The sequence below is a fragment of the Salvia miltiorrhiza genome, chromosome 1 (genome assembly GCF_028751815.1).
Source record: "Salvia miltiorrhiza cultivar Shanhuang (shh) chromosome 1, IMPLAD_Smil_shh, whole genome shotgun sequence".
Taxonomy (NCBI): Eukaryota; Viridiplantae; Streptophyta; class Magnoliopsida; order Lamiales; family Lamiaceae; genus Salvia; species Salvia miltiorrhiza.
The window spans coordinates 61,748,576-61,770,674 of record NC_080387.1 but is presented as its reverse complement, the minus strand read 5'-3'; the positions used below and the strand labels follow the sequence as shown (position 1 = coordinate 61,770,674).

Sequence of the window (22,099 nt, the reverse complement as noted above, 5' to 3'; positions counted from 1 at the left end):
GCACCATATTGTCTCTCGTCATTTGCTGGATAGTGACGATGTGATGTGGTTCTACATCAACGGCAAGAAGGTTTGCCTTGATCACGCCGCTTTCGCTATTGTGACCGGATTGCCATTTGGGCCACATCGTTTCGATCCATCAGCCTCCCACAATTTGCAAAGCAATGTAGCCTACACACGAGTTTGTGGCGGGCAGCGCTTGTCAGTTCAGGAGTTGGCAAACATTTTTTTTGATCAGTGGACGGAGATTGTCGACCCCGACGGCTCGGTAGCACTGCGTGTGGCCCACCTGTTGGTGCTACACGCATTTGTTTTGGGCGTGGATTTGCCACGACCCGTGGAGATCTGGACGTGGGCTTTGGTGGAGGACTTGTCGGAGTTCTCCACATTTCCTTGGGGTGCAGCGGCATATAATCGCTTGAACTACAGGATGAAGAAGATGTCGAAAGAATGGAAGTACCACTTCTATGGGCCTTCTTGGGCTCTATATACTTGGGGTCTTGAGGTTGTTCCCGGCTTGGGCAGAGCCGTCGCTATACATAATGCCGGGATATTACCTAGATTCAAGAGGTGGAGCTTCTTGAGTAAAATCAAAGAAGATTTGCAGCCCCTATTTGAGTCACCGGTAATAATTGAAGTGTTTATTAGTTAATTATATTTGATGTTATGAATATTAATCATCATGTACATATATTTTTTATTGTAGGAGAACGGGCTTTATGAGTTGCAGCCCGAACAGCGGGAGGCGTCGACGCATTGGTGGCTATCGGTCGCGAATGAAGGAGATGTCCAGTTTCCAGGTCCGGGCGTCTTCGGCCAGAGGAATCCTCGACCGGATGTGAGTGGTGGGGACCGCTTTGAGGCATCTATTCAGATGGAACCCCGACGTCGCAGTTCGAGGCGCGCAGATCGGGGAAAGCGGCAGAGACCACAGGTGGTTTCGTCCTCGTCGAGCAGTGGCCAGCGGGATCAGACTGGCGGCGGCGATCGCCCCGTGACTTCCGGCCGGAGGTCACAGAGTCACAGGAGGCCCAGATACGGGGGAGAGAGCAGTGCTGCTCATGGGCCTTCTGGTTTGAGCGAGCAGGAGTGGCAGCGCATGGAGCAGATGGTGCGCGAGAGTGAGGGCCGGGTGGCGAGGCGTGTGGAGGAAAGCCTATTCACGAGGCTGAAGAATTGGGCAGAGGAGACCTTTGGGTGTATGCGTTGCCGATGCTCGCATAGCACCGATGTACGTCAGCCCATGCCTGCTCCAAGACCTCAATCGGACAGGCGACGAGAGCCCGAGCCCGAGACGGAGCCCGAGACGAAGGATGCGCCATCACAGCAGAGGTCCCCTGCACACGAGTCTCCTGCTAGGGACGCGGGTCACTCCGGCAGTGATGATTATCAAACCCCACCGGGCCCGCATACTGGTTTTGGTGTGCCCACGACTTTTGGGGCTGGCCTACAGTTGACCCCATATCTGGGGCCACGCTACTCGTACACTGAGCAGCCCTCGAGCTCAGCACACCCATTCGAGCTGCCTCGTTCTTCGCTGCCGATTCTGGCCGAGGCTGGATATTCTCAGGAAGAGATGGAGCGTTTATGGCAGCAGTTTAGTGGGGTAAAAGCTCAGTATTTGTTTTAAATTTAACTTCTAATTGAAATTACGTGTCATTTATGGACTGTTTATATGTTTAACTTGTGTTGAGGTCATGAATAGAAATGACATACGTAATGGCTGCAATCGCATGAGAACACGGCATCTGGTCCTCGTTGAATTCGTTGCATTCACAGCTCTGCTTTTGAAGGTCAACCATATAATGGCGACCACTAGCACGAACCCTGTATTTTCTCTCGGTGGTCCTCTTGGCTGTGTAACGACGACTTTTTACAAGTTCTGCACTGAGCTTCTGTTTTGCCTCCGGAGTCAGATTTTCATCGCTTTCTTGTGCGGCCGCAAGCCTGTCGTTGAACCACTGCTCGACAACTAATCTGACTGCCTCCAACATCGAGCAGATTGGAAGACGCCTAGCCCACAGCAAACGTGCATTAAAACTCTCGGCGGCATTGGATGTAAGGAAACTGTAACGGGACACAGGACATTGTGATCGTGCCCACTTCTCCGGGCCTACGCGCAACAACTTCTCGTACGCCTTTGGCTTCAGAGCAGCCATGGCTGACATTGCACGCGTGTAATCTGATTGCTCGTAGGCGTATGCAGCTTGGCGGAAAAGCTCAGCAACACCGGGCCCGTAACCCTTCATCTTGTTCAACAAGTGGTAGTAGCAAATACCGTGAGTAGCATTTGGAAACTCGCTCTTCACAGCATTAGCGATGGAGACATGCGCATCAGATACAATAAGTAAGTTATCGGGCTCGCCGCAAGCACCTCTCAGATGTGACATAAACCACTTCCACGACTCATCATTCTCGATCGGACCGACACCGATCGCCAAGGGAAAAACTGCCTCGTTTCCGTCTTTTGTCACGGCGACAAACAAAATGCCACTATTTTTGCCCTTCAGGTGTGTGCCGTCAACCACAATCACTGGTCGAAGGTGAAAGTAGAAAGGTGAGATGGAAGCCCACAGAGCAACAAACAAATGTTTGAACCGGCAGTCTACATCTACGTCCAAATCATATACGGTGCCAGGATTCGCTTCCTTCAGGGCATACAGATATCTTGGGAGCAGGAGGAACGAATCATCAACTCGACCGTATATCATATCCATCCCGAGATTTCTTGCACGCAGCGCGACATCATATTTGATTTTGATGCCGAAATCGCGTACTAACTCAGCCATGATGGATTTCGGCTTAATGACCTCTCCATCATCGCGTATTCTGTTTGCCACAAACGCTGCCACCACCTTCGAGTGCGCCTTGATTTTTTTAGCTGTGCGCAAGTCCCCTTCGCATGAATGCTCTTTCAACTTATGCACTCTCCACATCCCTCGGCCGTGACTAGACGCACGAAGATCGAAATTGCAGTTGTCAGAGTGCTTGCACGAGAAATAGACTCGTCCCGGATCTGAGCGGACAACTTTTGTCTCAGTGCCTCGCTTCATGTTCCACAAACCAACAGCAATGATCAGGTCGTCTTTGCTGTTGTAAAAAGAATTCTTCTGCAGATCATCAACTCTAGAAGGGTCACTCTCGCGAGCAACCAGCGAAGCCGAGGCGTCCACTGGAATCAAGGGAACTAACCAATTAGTTAGATCACCGGTCTCGGCTGTCGGATCTCCGTCACGTGTTGTACTTTGTCGGATCCAACCTGCTCGCTCGGTCTCCGTGAAATCGATTAGATCGTCGTCTAATAAATCCTCAGAGGCATCAGAAGCAGTGCCCACCTCGAGCGCAGGGTCAAATTCTTCGTCATCAGAATCATCATCGTCTCCTGATGCAACCGAGCCTTCAGCTTCGTCCTCAGGTTCATCATCTGTCCGCACATCGTTCAATCTCCCACATACTTCATTAAGCCTTTCGGTTTGATTCCATGTAGATTCGTCTAGCGGTTGTCCATCCCATGTAAAATATTGTCGTGGAGGCGAGCTCTGGACACCATGAAACGACGTATGATGATAATACGGCGTCTCATACTGACTGCATTGTGCTTCATCTACGTGTCCCGAAGGATCAGCAAAATTAAAAGTGCTGCATTGTGCTTCTTCTACAATCGGACCGTTGTAGTGCTCAACGTACACCATGGGATAGTCGGCAGTTGCCAACAAGGCTTCCACGTCATCGTCTGTGGCCAAGCCACATTTCGTCTCCCTACCAAATAGATTGGTCGCCAAATAATACAATTGGTAGCTCGAGCTCAACGAATGCGTCCTCATAATATTGTTGACGCTGCACATCAGGCTCTCAATAGTTTCGTTGACGAGGGGAAGGACCTCTGTAGCCCCACCAACATAGTGTATACCATCGACGAGTCCGTTGTATCTCACATATATGTATCTAACGAATTCCATCTATAAAAACACATAAAATGTAGTATTAAAATATGCATAAACACTTTAAAAATTCTCATAAATATAACATAAAACATTCAAACTATTAATTACACAAACAATATATGAGAAAATCACCTCTTCAAGTAGATTTTGAACACCAGTTGCACCAACTTAAATGAGAAACCACTTCTCAAATCTTGAGGGTTTCAATTTCTCAATTTTTTAACTGAATGCTCTTTCTACGAGTATTTGGATTTATGTTTTCTCATTCACAAATGCAGCCCTATTATAGACTAATATTAGAGTCCTTTGTACAAATTCACGTGAAATGTATTGTTCATTCATTCAGTACACTTCAATCTATTATTCAATGTGCAATCAAATGCATGCAGAAAGTGAGCATTAAAGCCTCATTACAATCCAAATTTGTGCAGTCACCTTATCTCGTATTTCATGTGGACATGTACTTTTTTGACTAAAACATTAACAAATAAATAGAAATACACAAAAAAGGGATACATATGTTACTTTCAAACATTCATAACAAGGTAAAAAATTTTACAACCATATGTATTACTTCAAAATGATTTTATTGTCCCAACAAAAAATAGTAGCCGCCACAAAATCGTAGCCGGCGTCACTAGCCGTGTGTGAAAAATTTATCACGGCTAGTACGACCGGCTTTCAATGTCTGGCGGCTAATTGTTTTGTAGGGCTCAAATATCTTTTTGTTTACATTTCAGGAGTTTCAAGTGTTTTCTTCAAAAATAGCCTATTATTTTATGTGTTTACTGTATTATTTTGTGTTCAATCAAATCATACATAAAGTGAGTATTATTACCCCACTATAATCCAATTTTTTTGCAGATTCGGTATCTCTCATATTTCACATCAATGTATACTTCTTTTAATATAAAAAAAATAAAAATAAAAATTTAAATAAAAACTCTAAATTAAGGTATTCGTGTTATAATATAATATTACTAAGAGGGCTCAAAAATTCACTATTATGTATATTATGCAACAAAACAATATTACGAAACAAATGGAGTAACTAGCCGCCGGAAGTTCATAGCCGCTGCCAAGTAGCCGTGTATATTTTGGACCGGCGGCTACTGGGCAGCGGCTATGAATTTTCGGCGGCTAATTTATTTTTAGAGCTCAAATATTTTTTTGTTTACATTTCAGGAGTTTCAAGTGTTTTCTTCAAAAATAGCCTATTATTTTATGTGTTTACTGTATTATTTTGTGTTCAATCAAATCATGCATAAAGTGAGTATTTTTACCCCACTATAATCCAATTTTTTGCAGATTCAGTATCTCTCATATTTGACATCAATGCATACTTCTTGTAATATAAAAAAAATAAAATTAAAAATTTAAATAAAAACTCTAAATTAAGGTATTCGTGTTATAATATAATATTACTAAGAGGGCTCAAAAATTTACTATTATGTATATTATGCAACAAAAAAATATTATGAAACAAATGGAGTAATTAGCCGCCGGAAGTTCATAGCCGCTGACCAGTAGCCGTGTATATTTTGGACCGCCGGCTACTGTTCACGGCTATGAATTTCCGGCGGCTAATTGTTTCATTGGTTTCTGAATATTTTTTTGTTTCATAATATACATAATAGTGAAATTTTTAGTCCTCTTACTAATGTTTTTATAACGCAAACGTAAGCTAATTTTTTTATAAATTTTCAAACATACAGTATACATTAGATTGTGAAAGTGACGTGAGTTGGGCAATTATTGTCTCTTCATCACATTTTTAACTTCTGAAATTGACGTGAGTTAGACATTTTACAAAAACCGAAGCATGTCAGGTCTGGTTTTCCAAAAAACCAAGCATGTCGGCTTTGACTTTTTGGACTTTGGCTTGGGTGGGTACTTTTGTAAGACAAGTTATAAAAGTGGGTACTTTCGCCTATTCACAGTACTTATATTATCGATTAAAGTACTATACGCACTATATTACGCATACATCTTTTGCTCCTTTTTCTAAATTTCTCCGATTTTTTAGTGTGAATTATACATGCATGATAAGAAAATAAGGTGCAATATTTTGAATTTTCTGGTATTTTGTCCTCATATAATTAATGTATTACATACATAAAAAAGGAAAGTGAAGGAAAATTGAAGTCAAGAAAGCTCACTTGTCGCCGATGAGGCCTTGCTCTAGTGGCAAAACTGAGGCACCCAAAGACTCTCCTTTGTGAGAGGTCTTGGGTTCGATCCCGCTTGGCGGCGATGTTTTCCCACTTTAAGGTGGTGATGTCATATTGTTTGTTTGATTGTTTGTTGGTCCCACACGCAGGGCGTTCTCGCTTTCGTGCGGCTCACCTGCGTGCAATGATGCCGATGATGTTTTCCCACCGTTGTGTGGTGTTGAGGTCCCATCTGCGTACGAGTTACATTAATGATTGTATTCAGATACCTCTTGTAACTTCAAAAAAAAAAAAAAAAAGCTCACTTGTCCAACTAAATTAAGAATTCATAATTTAATTGGTACGTAAGACATTTTTTCTTCAATCAATAAATTTGGAATTTGAGTCGTCGTAGAAAGAAATAGAAAATCATTATCAATTATATTTTTAAGAAGAAGAAAAAATTAAATTAAAAACTTTCTATTGTTAATGGGTAAAAATATCATTTTCATTAAATATATATGAAAGGTCTACTTTTTTAATTTAAAACATGCACTCTATATCCAACTTAAAGTTATTAGACTTAAACGGTGTTTGGCTGATCAGCTTATAAACTTTATGAACTTATAAACTTCTTCAAAGTGTTTGACAAAATAAGCTCCTATAGAATTTAAAAGTTGCATGCGTAACACGACGTGTTTATCATTTTCTAATACGTCACATTTTCTATAATTCTCTAGACAAAAATTAAATAAATAAATAAACACGACGCATTTACCATGTCACAGTGAATATTATAATATGCACACTTGTGCCTGGTGAATATTAGCTTATTCCTATTTTTATTATTTTATATGAGAAAATAATGACTCATCTAATTAATTTGAATAAAAAGATTTCATGGTACGTATAATGAGATTGGACAATAATGTAGTAAAATGGAAAATACAGAATCGTCCAACACGTAATTGACGTGGTTTGAAGATTCATCATTTTCTACTTGCCAAATTCTACAAATTTTCGATTTTTTTTCTTCATCACTTTGTTTAATTTTTTATTATCTTGAATATTGACATGAAGAGTTGAACCAAATAAACCCACATATTCTAACAAGATATTTGTAAGTATTATACTGAATACTATATATAATAAGAATAATTATAAGTGTCTTAATAATATATATATATATATAGGGTGTGGTTCTAGAGAGAACTACATTATTTGTGAGAACGTGAGAACCATCAAATCTAATATTTGTACCCATTTACAATTATATATTTAGCTCGGACATGAATTTTAGTGGCTTTTGATTGATTTTGAGTTTTAAAAGTACTTATATTATTCCGATGATCCAGTTTATACATATGGAAAAACTTTAAGAATTCAGAGAGAAAGTAATATTGAATCCGCCTAAAAAAAATAAACGAAACCTATGAACCGAAGAATGACTAATTTAATTTATGCATCACATGTATAGGAAAATAAAACTAAGTATCAATCATAGAAAATAACCATTTTACTAAGTAAATATAGATTGTAGCCAAAATTTAAAAAGTATATAAATTCTATCATTTTTATTTAAAAATATCCTTCACAAATTTAAAATTAAAAATAATTCAATAAATAATAATAATAATAATAATAATAATAATAATAATAATAATAATAATAATAATAATAATAATAATAATAATAATAATAATAATAATAATAAAACCTAATAATAACATATATATGCAATTGTGTCCTATTTTTTACCATTAGTGTAAAAATTAATGCATTCGTTGTTAAAATTAATGCACTCAAAAATTAAAAAAAAATTGCTCCCTTCAGGATTCGAACCCAGGATCTGCATTCATCCAACAAGATGATACATCCACCGTAGATCTTGATAATCGAATGGCTGAAAATGGTTCTCCGTTCTTTTTTTATTTATGGTTCTTTTTTGAACCTCTCCCTATATATATATATATGAGTGGACCGCAACGTCCAACTATTCAACTAAGAGAATTTTAATTTTTCTATAATACCTATTTTAAATAGTGTTAAATACACCCAATTTCATACACGTTTTTTCGCTACACATAGCATATTTGGACAGCTCGACCAACGTATGTATAAGGAGATAATTAATTCAATTACTTTTTATTCACGAGACAATAATTAAATCGTTTCAATATAAATTCTCACGCATATTTGTGATATTACATTATTACTAATGTTTAAAGTGGATTTTGAATTAGTATACGGTGTGATACAAGACTCTCCTTTTATGATATTGACAGTCGGCAGTCGGAAGAGATAAACTTAAGAAAAATTTCACCAAATAATCTATCCTTTTCGTTTGAGGAAAAAATTAATGTCTCTCTTTTTACTTCATTAAGATGTTGAATTGGATTAGTGGCCAAATGCAGTTAATGCCATATCTTAAACGGGAAGACATATTCTAGATATATAAAAGATTAAATGAGAGATATAGGCGATGGCTCAAAGTCAACAAAGGTCACCTGTAGCAAAGAATAATCCAAATGCAAAATCAAGATTAAGTTGGAACTAAGTATATATATATATATATATATATATATATATAGGGGCCGCTCTAATGAGACCCCTAATTTTAGTGAGATCTAGGGCACGATCTGGTGCGTTTATTTTATCAATCCTATGGTTGATATTGTATCTGGAGGGTGATTTTTTTCGCAGGATTCGAATCCTGGAGGGAGCATAATATTTTAAATTTTGTTATTCATCAGTATATACTGCATTGTTCATCAGTATATACGGCCCTGTTCATCAGTATATATGTCTATTCATTACGAATTTTTTAAATTTTATTTTTCATCAGTATATACATCTTGTTCATTAGATATACGTTTTGTTCATTAGTATTACATGTCTTATTCATTGTACTCATGTTACACGAAAAATAGGGGGTCTCACTGGAGCGCGCCCCTATATATATATATATATATATATATCAATAATTAATTAATTATAAGTTAATTAATTATTAGGAGTTCGATTGAAAAATTATGTGCTTTTAGGGTGCGTGCTATTTGGTTGTAAATTTATCATGGGAAAATGAAGGATAAATAAAATTTAACCCTTTAAATCATTTCTTTCTTTTCCTACATTTCCTACTTAACCCTTACTCATTCCTCATTTACACTACAAAGGAGGGATAATGTTATCACACCATTTGGTAATGTAAATGAAGAATGAGTAAGGGTCAAGTAGGAAATGTGGAAAAAGAAAGGAAGAGTTTAAAGAGTGAAATTTTGTTTATCCCTCATTTTCTCATGATAAATTTACAACCAAAGATAACGCACCCTTAGTAAATACGTTTAGAGAATAAAAGTCATAAGTTTGAACGTTGTAAATATTTATTTTCATATTCATTTAATTGGATATGTCGGCGCCATGGAAAGAATAATGCAAAACTAGTACTGGTAAAATAAAAAATGATGATATATATATATATATATGTGGGATAAAATAAAAACACTTCTTAAAGTATAAAATAGGAACTATTTTCAACGCTTAGATTATCAAAATATACGGATAATTCATCACCTTGTTGGATGAATTCATGGCCCTGAGTTCGGATCCCAAAGGTAGCAAAAAAAATTTTACCCGTAATTCAGACATTTACACAAATAATTCATAGGCGTTCTACATAAAATTCATACATTTTAATTAGTTTATAATTTATACGTTAAGAAGTGTTTATACCTTATATATATATATATATATATATATATATATATATATATATATATTGTAATATTGCAGTGAAAAATGAAAATCGATTAAAAATTGATAATAGAATATTGGCTGTTGTTTGTCGCATGTATCCTTAGGTTTTTCGCATTAATTAGTTTTATACTACAATCTAATTAATATTTTAAGAAAACCTTGCCTTCTGCGGCTCTGCCTTCTGGAATAAATTTTTAACTCTAGTCAAGCTATAATGCTAAACAGCCACATTGTGGCTGCCCACAATTTACTTAAGTAGAAAATAATTTAATTTATTTAACTTATTTTTTAAAATAAAAATAAGATTTAGTCATTTTATCATATTCTCTACATTATAGTAATTTTTTTGCAATTTTTTGGTAACTTTTTTATTTTTATTAAAAAATAAATTAAAAATAAAAAATACAAAAAAAATTTAAAAAAATAAGTACAATATAGAGTATATAATAAAATAACTAAATCCTATTTTTATTTAAAAAAATAAATTAAATAAATCAAGATTATCCTTATTATATTAGTGTGTGGGTGGCTGCATAGATTTATTGTATATATAATCCTTGATGAATAGATTTAATCGTAAACTTTATAACAAATCTTAATGAATTAAATACGTGTCGGAAAAATCAAAATCGTCCGTGTAAAGACCTAGCTCATTGTTTAAATTAAACGGATTAATCAAAATCAATCCATTAACAGAGTAATTATGATATAATCTGCATAATGCGTTATAAGTTCGAACGTGTCGAGCATTTCAATTAATATTAAAAAAAATTGACTGGAATTCAAGGTTGAAAATCATTGGCAACCAAAAGTCATCTGCCTGCTCCCAAAATTCATCAATTGACATTATTAAATTCCAACTTCAACTTATTAATTTATTAATTGCATTCTACGGCTGATGTCTCAATATCGTATTCTATTTCATTTTAAGATTCGAAATAACAATTGCAGGTTTTCAAAATATAATAAAACTTTCATTTTACTCTGAATTTTCAAACACAAAATGAGACACAAGAGTCGAGATACCAACTTTTATAATAATGAGAGTTGTGTTAGACCGCTTCATATCAAATTATATCCTAGTATAATTTACACTTGTAAATAACTAAATTACAAATATGTAATTGAAATATAAATCTGAATCTTTTTTAATTTTTTTTAGTCAGTCCCGCACAAATTAATTCCTAAGAATAAAAATAATGTAATACGCGCCTCTCTACTCCAAGAAGTCTATACATATATATACAAATCATATTTTGTGTTTACACTTTACACGTTTTTCTTTCATAACTCTCTCTCTCTCTCTCTCTCTCTTTCTCCCACACACACACACAATTATTATTACGTTCACACACAAAAATATATATGTACGTTTTATACGCATAGGCGATTTGGTTGTTTTGTGTGATCAAAGGAGAGAGAATTAAGAAGGTGTTGCATTTCTCATGAACTGTGGATCAGTCGTGTTGGGCTTCTATTGCTGGGGTTGGGAGTTTCTAACCGCTCTTCTTCTCTTCTCCGCCGCCCTCCGCCTCCACCTCTCCTCCTAACTCTCTCTCTCTCTAGAAATAGTTAAAAGACTGACATACATAACAGAATTGTGTATATATGGAGGCAGGAGAGCGAGAGAAGGCGGTGTTGGAATACGTGAGGAAGGCGTCGCCGCCGCCGTTCCTGCTGAAGACGTACATGCTGGTGGAGGATCCGGAGACGGACGACGTGATATCGTGGAACGCCGATGGCACGGCGTTCGTCGTGTGGCAGCCGCCGGAGTTCGCTAGGGATTTGCTGCCTACCCTCTTCAAACACAGCAATTTCTCCAGCTTTGTTAGGCAGCTCAACACTTATGTAAGTTTTTATTTATTTTTTATATGAACAAAATTTGTTTAATTAATTAATTATTATTTTTGTTATATATGCACTTTTGATTCAATTTTTCCAGAAGATTCTATAAATTGGTTTTTGGTCTCCTAATTTGTTTCAAGTTTTTCTTAAAGTTGTTTTTTATATTTATTTTCTATGCAAGTGGCGGATTGTGTACTATTATATTCCTCGTGATCGACGTTATTTATTAAACTATGATCAAGCTATTTAATACTAATATTTAATTTCGTTTATTTCGTTTCGAAAATTTGTGTAGTTTTTTTTCTTCTTTTTTTTTGGTTAAAATATTAAACCGATGGTTCATAAATCATAATCATTATGTTAGCACACGTGTGATCAAGTACTGTGAATGGCGTTTTTGGAGGATTAGCATTGATAGATCCGTTATTTATTTAAATGGATTAAAACTTTAGAATATTCTAAGATCCTTGATTATTTATATCAATAAGTTAGTTTTACTTGATTCATATCCTATAGAAATTGTAGAATTAGAGAAATATTGGTCTACTATTGAGGATAAAATTATTCAATCATGCATGCATATATAATCAATCATGCAAAATAAAACACTTATGAATATGGCCTATATATTTTATTGAAACACTCCCCTATATATGTATGTACGCGTGTGTGCATGATTGCACGAGAAAAATTAAGTTTATTTGTGGAGCCCCTTTAAAACAATAAAATTATATGTGAAACTTTTGAGTGTGAAATTATGAACACGGACTTTTTTTTAGATAAATATATAAATAATTTTATTAGAGGATGTTTTTGGATGTATGTGTGTTTGTGATTTAATACAACCAGGAAATTAGGAGGAAGATTAAGCATATTTCAAAGACCACTAGCAAAAGTTATTAACCATTACATTTATAATCATAGTTGTTGTACATATATCCATCATTCAAAGCTCCCGGTATAACCACGTGCTTTGGAGATGGCCTATCATCACCCAGAAAAAAGAAGATGGCCTATCATCATCAATTCATCATCTATCTATAGATACAAATTTCATCTCCCAATAAAATAAATTACTCCTCCATTCCGACTAACATAATCAATATTCATTTTTAGATTGTATCAACTAAGTTGATCAATTTTCTTATATGAAATAAAATTAATCATTTATTAATTTTATTACCAAACACACTTAAAACACTAGTTTCTTAAATCACGTGTTGAAAAGAAATTGATCAATTTAACTGAAACGGAGGGAAAAATATGGAATCCCGTATGACAAATATAATATATATATATATATATATATATATATATATATATATATATAGGGAGAGGTTCAGGAAAGAACCATAAATAAAAAAAGAACGGAGAACCATTTTCAGTCATTCGATCATCAAGATCTACGGTGGATGCATCATCTTGTTGGATGAATGCAGATCCTGGGTTCGAATCCTGAAGGAGCAATTTTTTTTATTTTTTTGAGTGCATTAATTTTAACAGCGAATGCATTAATTTTTACAGTGAATGCATTAGATTTGATGGTTCTCCGTTCTCACAAATAATGTAGTTCTCTCTAGAACCACACCCTATATATATATATATATATATATATATATATATATATATATATATATATTATTTTTTAATGCATCATATTTCACAGAACATTTATCATATGTTCAAAATTCGATTTATATTCTAAAATTGGATTATGATAAACTCTGATTTTATTTGTGAAATATACTATTAGGGTTTTCACAAAGTTGCAACCAACCGGTGGGAGTTCAGCAACGACATGTTCCGAAAGGGCAAAAGGGAGCAACTCTGTGAGATCCGGCGGAGAAAGGCGTGGTCCAACAAGGCACAGCCGAATGTACAAGCAGCGACAGCACCTCCACAGTCGGAGAACGAGGAGCAGCGGTCATCATCGACGTCGTCCTCATCAGAATTCACAACTCTCGTTGATGAGAACAAGAGGCTTAAGAAAGAGAATGGAGTCTTGAACTCGGAGCTGGCCTTCATGAAGAAGAAATGCAAAGAACTTCTTGATTTGGTGGCGGTGCACGGCGGCGGCCGAGAGGAGGCCGAGCCCGAGGAGGGCCCAAAGCTTTTCGGAGTGAGATTGGGAGTCAAGAGTGAGAAGGAGAAGAAGAGAAAGAGGGCTCATGAAACAAGTAAGACTGCTGGATTGCTCATTCATGCAAATAATTGATGTTTGTGGTATAGGATTTTCAAGAAAATTTAACGTTAGGGAAAGAATCGAATTGAGCAAATTATTTGGGTGAAAAATTACCCAATTAAGTTGTGTAAATTTTTTTATTGTGTCATGCAAAAATATTGTGTGAGAAAGAAGAACTGTAAAGGGTACATTTCATAAGTAGCTACATTTGCCAATGTGATAGATAAAGAGTCTAAAATTAGTTTGTATACTTATTTCAATATTAATTTGAAATAAATATCAAGGGGTTGTTGCTAAGATCTAATTAGTACCTATTACATGTTCTCATACTTATGATATGCTTAAATGATGAGAATTTGTTCGATTTGAAAGTGATGTCATAATTGTAATTTAGCCTAATTAAGAATATATTTGTTTTGAGGTTAAGGAAGGGATAAACTCCATTTACCACCTTATATCTCATTTATTTTCACATAATAAAAAATTCAAATATCTAAGGTTGGGTGGTATAATTTTATACCACTTTATAAAGAGTTGAAAAATATATTACCATTCAAAATTACCAAACAAGATATAAAAAATATAATCTCCACACTCCCTACCTTCAAATGCAATTAATGGTAACATATATATGGGTGGCGATGCAATGTGAAAATGTAAGAGAAGAATCAGAGCGATGGGTTTATTAGGAAGTTGACATCCGATCACGACCAAATAGGTTGAAAGCCAAGCGGCCATGAAAGCAAGCATCATTGAGTTATTAACTTAATTAACATACCGATTAGTTAAAATTCAATCAAATTTTGACATTCGAACCTAGCATTAAAAGAGTTTATCTGAAGCAATTATAAAGTCAATAACTTCAAAGGACAGCAACCTTTATTTATTCAAGCATGTGAACAGTGAAATTGACTTTAGTTTTACTTAAATGGAAGATGATGGCCTAGGAAAGGCGATAAATCTTAGAAATATTATTGAAAGACTGCCCCAAAACCAGGAAAAAATGAATTTAGTTCATTGCATCTGCAGTCAATACTTTGAAAGTCAATTTTTCCCAATAAGTTAAACCTAACAACCAAAATAATTATTTATCCGCCATATTATTAATTATACCACCATAACAAAAAAAAAAACTAATTAATAAATTCGTACACAAAAGAAAAAACTAATAAACTAGTCTAATTAATTTGAAACAATTACTTTAGAGGTATAGGTGAGCATCCAAGTCCAATAGAATTAAGTTTATTCCTCTTTTTGAAGTTAAATAAATCAAATAAATCAGACCCTGATTTTTTCTCGATATAAGATCGATACACCCAATCATATTATATGAGGTATACAAAAAAAGAAAAAGAATTCTATCGTGACTAAAAGTTCACCATTATTTGGTCAAATATACTCCATCCCATCCGTCCCACAATTTAATACTTATCTATTTGAGAATGAAACGAATTTAAAAAAAATAATTGAGTGTATTGCAAATAGAATAAAGATCAGAGCCCCACATTGTATAGGGTTGTATAAAATACTTTTATTAAAAATAGAAAGGGATAAAATGAAAATATGAATACTGGACAGATGGAGCATATATATTGCATAGATAAGGTGAATATTGATTGATGAATATATGCTGCCCACATTGTTAATTGTTAATAATTGAACGAGACAAAATAGCAGGTACTTTGAAAAAATTAGCATGAGTACGCCATTAATTAATAGAAGGAAAAATAAAGTCGAAAATGACCACCTATTCCAAGAGCTCGCAGGAGCATCTGTGATCCGTTCACATGCATTTTCAAGTATTTTATTTCATTAGTGCATACAAACTATACCATTACTGTAACTATTAAAATTAGGCCCTTCATCCCCTTCTAAATTCTAATATGATATCAGAGCAAACTCAAGTTGGTTAGGATTCGTTTGGTCTACATGCAGTAGCCGAAGCTTACACGTGATAAGGTGTGTTGAAACCCTATTTATCCCAAATTGACTGGAAAAAAAAGATCATGCTTTCAGTGTATAAGTTGAATAATCCTCTCCCCTTTTAACGGAATTATGAGCCAAATTCTAATAATAACAAACGTTCGAGTAACTTATAAATTAACCCTATCGAACACAACAGTCAAATAATGTGAATTACCAACACTGTGAGAAACTAGAATCTGCAAAATTTGCTACTTGCACTTTAACCTCATCTTTGTCTCATTAAATGTCACAGATACTAAGTAGTGTAGTTCAGTTTTGGTAAAAGTGTGCTATTTACAACGGGTATAACTCAATGAAGTTCTGAAGACCGTTCTCAAAAAGGTAGGTCCCGTTATACAAAGACAAGTAGAGAAACAAGATATGTGATAGCTTACCTCGTGGATTAGTCGCGAAATGGTTGAATATAGTTTCGAGTGTGGATTGGCTGATGCTATACTCAGATATGCCAAGCGCGTTTCTGCAGAAGGGATAGAACGGACAAGTGATGAATAAGGAGAAACGGGCGAGTAAAAGTAGTCGTAAGCTTTCCTTTTCTTACCTGTTTCTTTCCATGTGCCCAAAAACATCAGCAAGTGAGAGATCTTCATAGTATGGCAGCTGAAACAGACATAAAATCAACTTCATAAGAACTCAAAGTCCGCTGCTATGAATCTTAGATTACTAATTTCCAGAAATAGAAACGAGCGTTTTCGGATGCTACTCAATATTACCTGGTATTTAACACTCAATCCATCACAACCACCACTCTGAAAGAGGATTGGACAAATGTTAACCACCACTCTGCAAATAACGGCAGTTAGATCCCTCCTAGTAAGATAGACAAAGACAAATGGAAATTGTGAGAAAAGGTGTTGAATATAGCTTCACTTGAGCATAAGTATGAATCGTCAAGCATGTGCGGCACTTGGAAAACAAATTTATTCATACCATCACGAAGCAACTGCTCTGACAACTGTTCACCAAAAGCCCCACGAGAATCTCTATATGCTGATACAAGAGTTTGCACTCGTTCTTCATTACCAAGCCACCGCGCAATTGTCACAATCATCTCATTTGATAAGCTGATTTCTGCCACTGTTTCAGCAGTACTGCTGTCGGCACGTCCTATGCAACCTTCAAGGTCGTTGAGTATGCTTTGTGGCGGAGAAGCCATGTGAAAGAGCTTGTCTTGAATTGTTTGGCACATCACATCCAAGTCCAAAGAGCTCACTTCAGTAGGTTTAACCTGAAGACGAGAGAGAGGCAAGATCAAACAACGAAAGCACTTCGATAAAACTTGTTAACTATAGGAAAAAGAAAACTACCTCTAGCGCTGAGAACTCCCGATACATCTGAGCTTGCCTCCAACCTAAACATAAATGCAATTTAGAAGAATGACCATTAATAGTATATATTTCGCTAGGAGCCAACTAATTCTCTAGTAAAGTACCATTATCTCAATCCTTGTGCAGAGAGCTTGATATCTTGCTCTTGGTCCAGCTTGGGTTTCAAACATCACGCATATTCAGTGCTGCAACTCTCCATCAGTGGCCATTTTTCACCGAAAAAGGCAAGCTGCAACACTGTATAGGCATGATATGTTTGAGCAAGATGCTGCATAGCCGAAAAAGGCAAGCTGCAGAGCGAAGGTACTAGGAAACGGAATGTGATTTTCTTGAAACTCAATAGCAAACAATTATATATCTCAATCACATAGAGGCTCTTTCACCAAGAGACTCATCTTTTCCTGCAAAAACTCAACTACATCTTCCCTCCCTTCCTTGAGAAGCAGCTTCCTCAGCTTGCCAAACGTGTGCCTCCCCGGGCGAATCCCTCGTTCCATCATCTCCTCCATCAAGACGCAAGCCCTAGAGGCGTCGCCCTTGTCACACAACCCATTGATCAGTGCAGAAAACGTGTGCAAGCTCGGAGCAAACTGCTTCCTCTCCATATATCTCCACACTTTGTGAGCCACCTCCAGCTCATCTCTCTCACAGAACATCTTGATCATCATCGTGTACGTGTCTGCATCTGGCTCACAGACTTTAGACAGCCTCCGGAACACCTTAAACGCCTCATCTGTCTCCCCACGGCCAATCAAGGCGTTGATGAGAATATTGCAGGTTCTTGAATTGGGACTCACCCCCTTCTTGTCCATCTCATCCACAACTTTGTAGGCGTTTTCGAATTTGCTCACTTTGCAGAAAGCACTGATCAAGGAGTTGAACACAACCACGTCGGGCTTCACTCCGTTCCTCTCCATCTGAAGGAATGTATCAATGGCATCCTCAATCCTATTCTCAATCCCATATGTATGTATCAAAACACTATAAATAAAAGATGTTGGCTGGCAGCCTCTCAACTCCATCTCATTAACCACTCCAACTGCTTCGTCTGTGCGCCCCACCTTGCAGAGGATGTCGACCATGATCCCATACGTGACAATATCCGGTTTGCAGCCGGAATCAACCATCTCATTGAAGATCTCTCTAGCTTTAGGCAAATTCGGAGCCCTCCCCCATCCTTCAATCAAAATGCTGTAACTCTTTGGATTTGGACAGAATTGATCATTCTTCATTGCATCAAAAATCTCCTGAGCTTTCCTCACATTCTTAGATTTGCACAGAGCACTCAGCAAGCCATTGAACGCAGCCAGATTGGGAGGAACGTTGTACTTGTTCATGATGTTGAACGTGTAGACGGCCTCATCTACCTTCTGTGCCCGCGCATACTTCCTCATGATGATGCAGAAAGTCTCGATATTCAGCATCTCTTTGCCCCTCATGGCGTTCACGAGATCCCACATGATCTCGTACTGCCTTATTTTCGCCATCGACTCAATCATAATGTGGTAGGCTCGAACACTGTGCTCGTAGTGTCTCTGCTTCCCGGCCCACTCGAAGAACCGGTGAGCTAGCATCCCAGCATTCTCGAACCGCTCAAGGACCTTCTCGGCCACGTCTTCGGAGACACGAATGCCGCTTTGATCAAGAACCGTGTCTAGGCCTAGTTTGGGGCAGGACATCATGATCTTGCAGACCCTTTTCGTTACATCGAATGAATCTTGCACTGCCTCGCTGGCACTATGCAGCCTGCCAAACGTCACGAACCTGAAAAATGGCCTATTTTTCACGATCATGATGGCTGATTGAGTAGAAGTTGAGAAATTTAACACCTGGAGGAAAGTGTTTGGTCAACTAATCAAGTTGTTGCATACAAACAATCACTTAGGCATTTTATCGAACATATGGCATGCAAAACTATAACACACAATGGCGCGAGAGGAGGCTGAGTACGGCGGATGGGGGCTAGGTTAGTGCTGTTTATAGTAATGCTTCTGCCGCACGGGATGGCGCTGCTCTTCGTCTTCCCGCCTCCAAGACTGATTAGATTTCAATTTTCTTGTAGATGGGAATGGGAATGGGATGGGAGTTGCTTCAGTTGAACCTGCGTTTTGTTTTTTTTCCTTTCTAAATTCACATATCAATCAGGTGGGCCGACGGTGGCCCATAGCATATAAGCGATCCCAGCCCACCAGAAAAAGACCTTTTAATGTAAATTAAGGGACTGTAATGATTTATGATTATTATCCACCCAATTTCTTTTTCTTTTTACCATATCATTTAAGTTTTATACAATTCCAACCAACGTAACCTAGGGTGGTTATAGTATGAGACTTTTTTTTTTCCAATCATCTCAAAGGTTGATATTTTGTTGGTCAGTTTAAATTTACATGCATGACATTTTTTGTCGATGTTTTAAACAGAAGAATCAATTTTCTTTATTGATCGATAAGTTGAAAATTAGTCCACATAGTAAAAGATAAGAGTGAGCTGCTGATTGAAGTATGAACGAGGTATGGTCATTATTATTATTTGACTCAATACAAACGAAACGACATTGGGACGATAGAAACACGATATACTGCGGTAAACAGACAAATCAAAAAACTGTAGCTGGAAGAAGAGCATAGGGCTAGACGAGGAGGAGCGGGGCGATACCTTCGACGAGAATCCGGAAAGAGCGAGGGATCCACCGGCAGCGCGACGGCGAGTAGTAGAAAGTCGGAGGAAATCAGGAAAATCAATTGTTTTAAGAGAAACCGACTAATTGGGGATCGATCAACTTGGATAGTGTATAAAGTAATAAAACTAGGTATAGTCGTCTCTAAAAAAAACTAGATATAGTGGGCTTTTAGTATAGTTGGCCCTCTATATTTTGGGCTCATTTTCTTAACTTTTCTAGATTGTTTATTGGAAAATACTGTATACTCTCATAATACAATCTATTAATTAATTAATTATATAAAGCGAAACATATCAGAACCATCACAATAATTCTCTATCTTATGTGACAATTCAAAATAATTTTAGTTTCATTTTTCTAAATTCTCCATTTCATGCTTATATGTGTAACGATTAATTGATTGTTATACATTCATTTATGATTATATTTATTAGGCAAATTAAAACGTCCTAAACCCATAATTATTACTATTAATTATGTTTGTACTTTACTTTTATATTTAATTTATAGTTTTCAGTTAAAAATTATTGTTTTTAATTGATTATTTCAATATTAGTATTATTTATGTCTTTCCTTTTATGTTCTTTTTGCATTTTTTTTAAAATTTTTGTTTTATAACCCACTCAATTTATTATTATCATTATTATTATCATTATTATTATTATTATTATTATTATTATTATTATTATTATTATTATTATTATTATTTACTTAATAAATATGTAATTGGTGACTATAATACTACAAAATATACATTTGCATTATGTCTATATGCATCGGTTCCAGATAATAATGGGATAAATATTTAATCATAAATTCAATGAATCATATGGGTTGGTTATTTCATTATTTTTATAAAAAAATATAGTAATACTTTTAATTGTTGTCGGTGATCAATTCTATCTGAATAAATATTTTTGGTAGCAAAAATACCTAAATTTAAATGAACATATATACACATATATCAAATATTAAATTATTTTAAGTTAATATATATATTTGGACATGTATTATATTATATTTATTAATTATTTAAAAAAATATAATATGTGACTACAATACTACAAAATTTACATTAGTTTCAATATTGTGAGTCGCTTAGGAAAGTAGTTAGTAAATCATCTTCTTAGTTATCGAGATATTTAATAGAAATAAGATCACAAAAGATAACAAAAAGCTTTTCATTAGATATTCATTATGGGTATAAATTCAAGGCAGCGCAGGTTACCTACCCGTAAAATGCGGACACCCAAATACTCACGACAAGTATTCGGGTACCCGCATTACCTGCAAATTATGAATCATTGCAAATTGTTAATATCATCTATACGCAAAATGAGAATACACGTAACTCGAATTTCCTAAATCTCTTAAAAAATAATCAAAATATCCTCTCTATTTAATCAATTATCCATAAATCAAAACTTTGAAACCTATGACCAAAAGAATATCATGAAATGGCCAAAACCAACAAAAATTCAAAAAGGCCAACCAACACCAACGAAGTTATATGGAGTAAAAAAGGCTAAACTTGCATGTTGAACCTTTTAGCATCTCCGAATATATTATAAAAAGAATAAATATCACTTTAAACCCCAAACTATTTTTCACACCATCAATTATATCATGAACTATTAAACATATATTTTTTAAAACCTTTAACTATCAAATTTATATAATTGATAAAAAAAATAAGATTAGTCAGTCTTAATTAAAGAGCCTCTTCGTGATTGAGATATATAATTGTTTGCTAAATTGAGTTCCGAGAAAATCACATTCCTTTTCCTAATTAAGATTGCTTCATGTCTGATTTTGATCTTTACAGATTATGTACATAACTTGCTTTTTTAGGCTATGCATCATCTTGCTCAAACATATCATGTCTATACATTGTTGCAGCTCGCCTTTTTCGGTGAAAATTGGCCACTAATGGAGAGTTGCAGCATTGCATAGGCGTGGTGTTTGAACAAGATACTTGCGTTGATCGATTTCCACACTCCGACCTCAAACAAGATGTTTGTGTTAGTCGAATTTCATAATTTACGCTTGCAACTTCTAACGTCACTATAAGTTGTAATTCATCATTATTCGATCCAATATAGTACTCCCTCTGCCCCACAATTTAGTATCCATTTCAGAATAACAAGAGTTTTAACAAAGTGATTGAATATGTTACGGATAGAATTTTTCTTTTTTCGCCCCACAATTTAGCATCCGTTTAGAAAGGCCCG

General features: G+C 35.9%; 4 protein-coding genes across 11 annotated transcripts in view; 2 read left to right on the top strand and 2 right to left on the bottom strand.

Annotated features, from left to right (window-relative positions):
- The window catches only part of LOC131001622 (H/ACA ribonucleoprotein complex subunit 4), an 806,367-nt gene that overhangs the window by 506,936 nt on the left and 277,332 nt on the right, over window positions 1-22,099 (top strand). The gene's annotated exons all lie outside the window — the stretch shown is intronic.
- Window positions 1,680-3,824, bottom strand: LOC131011158 (uncharacterized). The gene is made up of 2 exons (XM_057938959.1): window positions 2,343-3,824; window positions 1,680-2,249 (listed from the first exon to the last, which is right to left on the bottom strand). The coding sequence occupies exons 1-2, from the start codon at window positions 3,822-3,824 to the stop codon at window positions 1,680-1,682; spliced, it is 2,052 nt and encodes a 683-aa protein (XP_057794942.1).
- On the top strand, window positions 10,968-14,174 carry LOC131002200 (heat stress transcription factor B-3). The gene is made up of 2 exons (XM_057928730.1): window positions 10,968-11,698; window positions 13,449-14,174. Exons 1-2 carry the CDS (start codon window positions 11,459-11,461, stop codon window positions 13,908-13,910), a joined length of 702 nt encoding a protein of 233 aa, XP_057784713.1. The 5' UTR covers window positions 10,968-11,458; the 3' UTR covers window positions 13,911-14,174.
- Window positions 16,056-21,132, bottom strand: LOC131001821 (pentatricopeptide repeat-containing protein At1g77360, mitochondrial-like). 7 transcript variants are annotated; one of them, XM_057928455.1, is made up of 6 exons: window positions 21,101-21,132; window positions 17,293-19,017; window positions 16,791-17,211; window positions 16,574-16,670; window positions 16,402-16,460; window positions 16,056-16,320 (listed from the first exon to the last, which is right to left on the bottom strand). In XM_057928455.1, the coding sequence occupies exon 2, from the start codon at window positions 18,979-18,981 to the stop codon at window positions 17,548-17,550; it is 1,434 nt and encodes a 477-aa protein (XP_057784438.1). In that variant the 5' UTR covers window positions 18,982-19,017; window positions 21,101-21,132; the 3' UTR covers window positions 16,056-16,320; window positions 16,402-16,460; window positions 16,574-16,670; window positions 16,791-17,211; window positions 17,293-17,547. The 7 variants fall into 7 exon arrangements, with proteins under 7 accessions (XP_057784438.1, XP_057784419.1, XP_057784448.1 ...); XM_057928436.1 differs by lacking the exon at window positions 21,101-21,132 and adding an exon at window positions 19,844-20,403; XM_057928465.1 differs by lacking the exon at window positions 21,101-21,132 and adding an exon at window positions 19,844-20,402 and having other exon boundaries at window positions 17,293-18,964.

Excerpts from the sequence above, each read along its gene's own strand:
- LOC131011158 (XM_057938959.1), bottom strand. The coding sequence starts at position 3,824 with ATGAGGACGCATTCGTTGAGCTCGAGCTACCAATTGTATTATTTGGCG. Across the intron at positions 2,250-2,342 it reads AGCCCGATAACTTACTTATT|ATGAAGGGTTACGGGCCCGG; the intron begins GTATCTGATGCG and ends TTGTTGAACAAG.
- LOC131001821 (XM_057928455.1), bottom strand. The coding sequence starts at position 18,981 with ATGATCGTGAAAAATAGGCCATTTTTCAGGTTCGTGACGTTTGGCAGG.
- LOC131002200 (XM_057928730.1), top strand. The coding sequence starts at position 11,459 with ATGGAGGCAGGAGAGCGAGAGAAGGCGGTGTTGGAATACGTGAGGAAG. Across the intron at positions 11,699-13,448 it reads TTAGGCAGCTCAACACTTAT|GGTTTTCACAAAGTTGCAAC; the intron begins GTAAGTTTTTAT and ends ATATACTATTAG.